Source organism: Chelmon rostratus, chromosome 8 (assembly GCF_017976325.1).
Source record: "Chelmon rostratus isolate fCheRos1 chromosome 8, fCheRos1.pri, whole genome shotgun sequence".
Classification (NCBI taxonomy): Eukaryota; Metazoa; Chordata; class Actinopteri; order Chaetodontiformes; family Chaetodontidae; genus Chelmon; species Chelmon rostratus.
In genome coordinates, this window is record NC_055665.1 from 21,425,150 (window position 1) to 21,430,570 (window position 5,421).

General features: G+C 41.7%; 1 protein-coding gene across 1 annotated transcript; it reads right to left on the minus strand.

The window, feature by feature from the left end:
• Positions 1-346: 346 nt before the first annotated feature.
• nrsn1 (neurensin 1) lies at positions 347-4,847 on the minus strand. The gene is made up of 5 exons (XM_041943233.1): positions 4,749-4,847; positions 4,430-4,522; positions 4,147-4,265; positions 2,454-2,627; positions 347-2,370 (listed from the first exon to the last, which is right to left on the minus strand). Exons 1-5 carry the CDS (start codon positions 4,845-4,847, stop codon positions 2,250-2,252), a joined length of 606 nt encoding a protein of 201 aa, XP_041799167.1. The 3' UTR covers positions 347-2,249.
• Between the last annotated feature and the right edge of the window lie 574 nt (positions 4,848-5,421).

Below are 5,421 nucleotides of genomic sequence, written 5' to 3' on the forward strand. Positions count from 1 at the left end.
CGAGTTGGTGGCCATCATGGCACATCATCCTTTTATACAGCCAGTCTCTGGCGTTGCTGCATGGCTTGTTTGGAAGGGCCTGCAGCATTGATGTACAGTAGGAGGCATGTAGCTTGACAGCACTTGAACTGCGACTACCACGATAACATTGTTCTAGTACAGTAAGTACAGTAAAAAAAAAAAAAAGATACATTTTTACATTATATGTTGAATCTGTGTGCAATGAATTCAAAAGATAAACACAACAATTTAAAGTGGCATGGTCACAGAATTTAAAAATATGTTTTTAATACATATAGATCATGACCGGTAATACTTTACATTAAGCTTCACATATTCATCATTGACTAGTTGCTTGTTAGCATCTGTATTAGTAGCATGTTGGCTCTTTGTTAGTCATTATGAAGCTCTTATTAAGGTCTTATTCTGGGGGTTAGGGTTATTAAGATTAATGTACAATGGCTTCCTTACTTATATCAAGCAATAATTAGGAGGTTATGGATGGAAAACTCATATGTTAATGACCTGCTAACTGCAGAATATGGTCACACAGAATAAGGCATTAATAAACCCTTTATAATGACTAATAAACAGCCAATATGCTACTAATATGCATGCTAATAAGAAACTAGTTAATGGTGAATGTGTGTACCTTCATATAAAGTGTGACATTAACAGCTTGTTGTGCTTGTAGGTTAAAGTTAGACTGTGTGAGTGCCAAGCTTATACAGAACAAAGATAAAATCCTTCTTGTTCGCATGCCACCAGTTAAAGAAAGCTTCGATGATGTGAAATTTCTACAGCATTGCATACAGTGTGTAAATTATCTGATGCATTTTCAAGTTTTGTGTGTGAGCCCAGGAAGGCCGTTGTTGTATCTAAAGCATCTGTGGATCCAGACAGACGGAAAACAGTGAGCACTGTGAAACCAGTGAGGTCCGTTCGGCAGCTGAATGTGCTCTCTTCATCCCCCTGTTACGTGACGACCAGTCACATTGCTTGAGGCGCCTCCTCATTTTAACACGCGGCACCTGCGCGTCTTTCAACTAACTCGTAACTCGAAGATGACAACATTTTTAATCGAAATGCTGCAAAACTATGCACGCTTGGATGGACAGGTGCGTGTCCACGCGCTTGCTTTTGCCACAGGAAGGAAGAAGGAGACAGAGAAAGGAGGAGAATGGGTAATGTGGTGAAGGAGAAAACCAACGAACAAACAGATTTCATATGAGATAGAAGGCATGATGAACGCCTTGTTTGTATTATCTACAAAGAAATCTGTTTGGTTGTGAGTGACAGGCTATGTTCAGTCCAGTTCAACGTGCCTCTCATCAGTCTGTCTGCTCTCGTCTATCGATCCTGTCTGAGGATTCGCTGAAGGAGACAAGGTCAGAGGCCTAATAAGGCAGAAGAAAATGTCAACGTGGAATCTACCCTTAAGGTCCGTTCTAATCTGCGTGTCTCTCTAATCTGTTCTGATGATGTGTGAACTGCAGGCAAAGTATCTGTTAAGACATCTCCTGGCTTGTTGCGTGTAAACAGTACTTAAAAGGAGTATTCCAAAGCTAAAGCATGTGTACTCATAGTGTGCAGTTTTGATTGACACCTCTCACTGTGAGCGTTGTCATGAAGCTGTGCTGCATATACATGAACACACAGCACACACGCAGTAGTCCGCACATAGAAACACTCATCCTCTGATGTCCTTTTGGACACAAGGCAGAGATAATGGTTGTTGTGTTCAGTACTTCTTTTGATCATTTCTGTGCATAGGGGCCAATCACCAATAACTTCAAACGCTGCATCTGCTGCTCTACACCCTCCAGCAGAAACACCACCCTCCTTTACAAAACGCCAATCCTCTCGACAGAGGAGCTACGATGTTGTTGTTCAGCGGCTGTGTTCTATTGATTTGTTTTTGTGGTTTGCTTTCTGGGTAGGGCTCCAGACCTGCATGTGCTTTGTCAGATTACTGCGAATTTCGTACGACTGAGGATCAAACCGCAGACTTAAACTTTGCTCAGCTATATTAACTCCGCACCTACATAACCGCGCAATCGAGCTTTAATGTCAAACACAGCTAATAAAGATGAAGAACCAATACTATCAGTCATGTAAGCTGACCTTTCAAGAGAGAAAAACGCACACACAGGTTGACATACACACACGTGTTCGCACTCACACGCGGTCTGCACACCAATCAATCCTCACGCACACTCCTTCACTTTATGCCTTCATCTGTCCTTCTGTCAGGTCTCTGACTTTGTGGACGTTGGCTGGATGTTCTGGACTTTGGAAAGTGTGGCCGGTACCTTTCCCTCTCCGGGGGCCGGTGCTCTCATTATGGGGGTACCTGTGGTGAAAGCAGTCCTGCTATGTGAGATACTCCTACAAAACTGTGTAACAGAGAAAAAGAAAAAGCAGAGAGTGAAACCTTACCAACTGTTGCGTGCAGATCGGCCAGCCTCTCCTTAAACTTCTGCTGCAGATACAGTTCTTCTTTGGAGTAGCTTTTGGCAAAGGCAGACAGCAGGAGACCCACAGCCATGGAGGTGCCCCCCACACAGAACAGCACAGCGCCGGTCAGCTTACAGACATCTAGAGCACGGTTAAAACTGACCGCGTGGCTGTTTAAGAAAAAAAAGTTAAAAGCATTAACTAGAACCAATAAGAGTGAACCTGAAAAAATCACCTTTTTTCCTCTTTTTAACTTTGTTTCAGGAATATCTTTAAATGTCACAAGGTGTAGACTAAATGACCCTTTCCCATCCTAAAACACCTCTTCAAGGCATATCCAAACTAAACAAATGCTGTTATTAAGTTGCTGTTTTTCTCTTTTGAGAAGTAACAGAAGTGAAAGTGTAAAGTAGAACTGTAAGTTCTCCTGGCATGACAGTTTTGAAAACACTGAGGTGGAAAGTTTTTGTGCCTGAATTGTCTTTTGCATAGATGCCTGCAGGATGACCATGTCTTGGTCATCCTAGTCCAATTTCAATAAAAAATCATAATAATACCTCATTAAATGAATATTTTACAGGTGTTTTTGTAATGGTATGTCAAGACGTTCTCCAAAGAAATACCATTTACTATATTTATCTAAATAAAGATCCTTTAATCAAGCAATCAAATTTAGGCCAACTATATTCATATTTTGAGTATCTACGTGTATTTAGGCTATCTATCTTTATATTGAGGCCATTTACAATATTTCTCATTTCAAATCATGTGTAATATCCCTGTTTGGGCTGAAGTCCTTCATTTGGCTTAAATGACCCACTAAAGTGGCATATTCTATGTTTCGCAATTTCACTGGCTCTAAGTAATGTCAGTCATCTACATGATCAGTAGCAATTGGCTCAGTCGTTACACAAAAGAAGAGAACAAGGCACTTTTTTTTCAACGTGAACTCTCATTGGCTCTTGCCAGCTGCATATGGAAAGGTCAGAGTGCGGTGGCCATCTTGAGAACAGCATGTTGGAGTTCAAACAGAGAAAACATGGAAGATCAGCACATCTGATGACAACTTTGAAACAATAAAACACTTTTCTGTGGATTATTTTCCTGCTGTGGACTACAGTTTTTACTGGATTGGATCCGGACATTTGGAAATGTAACTGGATCGTTATCGATTGGTGGATTACTGTGAGACTTCTTCAGCGAGTTGCCTCTAGTCTACAATTGTTTGTTTGGTGTTGGCGTTGATTGTACCTGCCGTTGTCTTGAATTGGTTTGCACAAGTCGAAACACAGGAATCTTAGCTTTCCAACGACGTATGACATGAGTATAAACCTAAACGTAGCATTAGCAGTTTAGGATGGACCATTGGAGTCTTAAGAAGGTGGAAAGTGGCTTTTAAACTGTGATAAACAATATTTGTTTAGTTATTGCACTTTGATCTAGTTTAGGCTGATTTACAAGCTGCCCTGCAGGGATGTGCATGTGTGATCCGAGGCTTTTTCAATGGCCAGCACTGTATAAAATGACTGCATGTGCGTTGCACTAAAACAATATGCTCTCCATTATTATGTGTTGGAAGCACATAGATTACAGATTACAATTAAACAACTAAAAATACCAAACAGCTGTGTAACAATATCAAAGATTACATCTAGTCCATCACATTAATAGGCTGTATCGTTCCTATACCTGTCAACAAAAAGGAGATCATCCTCCCCAAATGCTTCGATCCTGGCTGGAGTGGCATAACCCACCAAAACAACAATGAGGCCCGCAAACAAAATCAGGGTGCCGAATGCGAGACAGACCTGGCGGGAAAAAGAAGCAAAAGTTGCAGGATGAAAGACAGCCTCTTATGTTCTGGATCACAAAGCCCAGGTCTCGCTGTGATTGCAGATGATTGCACACAACACAACGTGATTATCCAAATAACAGCAGGTGAGATGCGGTTTTGTTTGAAGTTTCACCTCACCTTCCAGAGTAAAGAGCTCCACCTGCTCGGTGATCTCTGAATCTGAAAATCTTCATCGCGTTCCCAGATAGAAGCTGTGCACTCCTCATAAAACTGGATGAGAGATCAGAGAGAGGTGATTGTTTTTTTTTCATCCCAGTCATGGAAAGCCAAGATCTGAAACCCCAAGTTTCAAAAAGAAACAGTCAAGTGATAACGAGACTGTTAAGATGAGGGGTGATGGTTGATATTTGCAGAGGGATGCCTTATACTCGCCTCTCTCTTTTGTTTGTGTTTATACAAATATGCTTGTGTGTGAGTGTGTGTGCCTGTGTTATACCTGGTGTAGGTAGGAGCGGACTCCATACTGCTGGCAGTTCCCGCTGGCTTGAGCTTGCTCAGCATACTCCGACCCACAGATCTCTGAGCAAGAAGTCATCCTTCACATCTGTCTACCTGCTTGAAGACACACAAACACGCACACGCACACGCACACGCACACGCACAAGCATGCATGCATGCATGAATGCATGACTGCGCGCCTGCTTAAAGAAACCACCCACACGCTTTGTGGACAAACACTCTCCAGCTTTTACACGTGCATCAGCGGATGCGGTACATTCATATATTCATACACACAAGTGTGTCCCCTCACACACAGCGCCAAAGAGTTATGTAACAGTGTACTTGAGGCATGATTGCCTCAGTACATTGAGATTAATGATGCGTTCTCCTTGTCTGCTGTTATGAAATAAGCCATGAGATATTACATCGGTCCTCCTCGTTAGATTGAGTATTGTGTCGGCTGAATGCAGAGAGTGCTGACATGCACAGAGTTGACCTTTTTTTCTTTTCATATTGTTCTACATGCAAAAATCCTTTAATCAAAAACCTGTTTCTTGCCATGCACCAAAGTTATATATTTAGTACCTTGCAGTTCACAAGATTTCATAGATACATACTGTATCCAGTTTATGCTTTGAGTCTTAAAAGACAGATAATGTGTCAGGTCT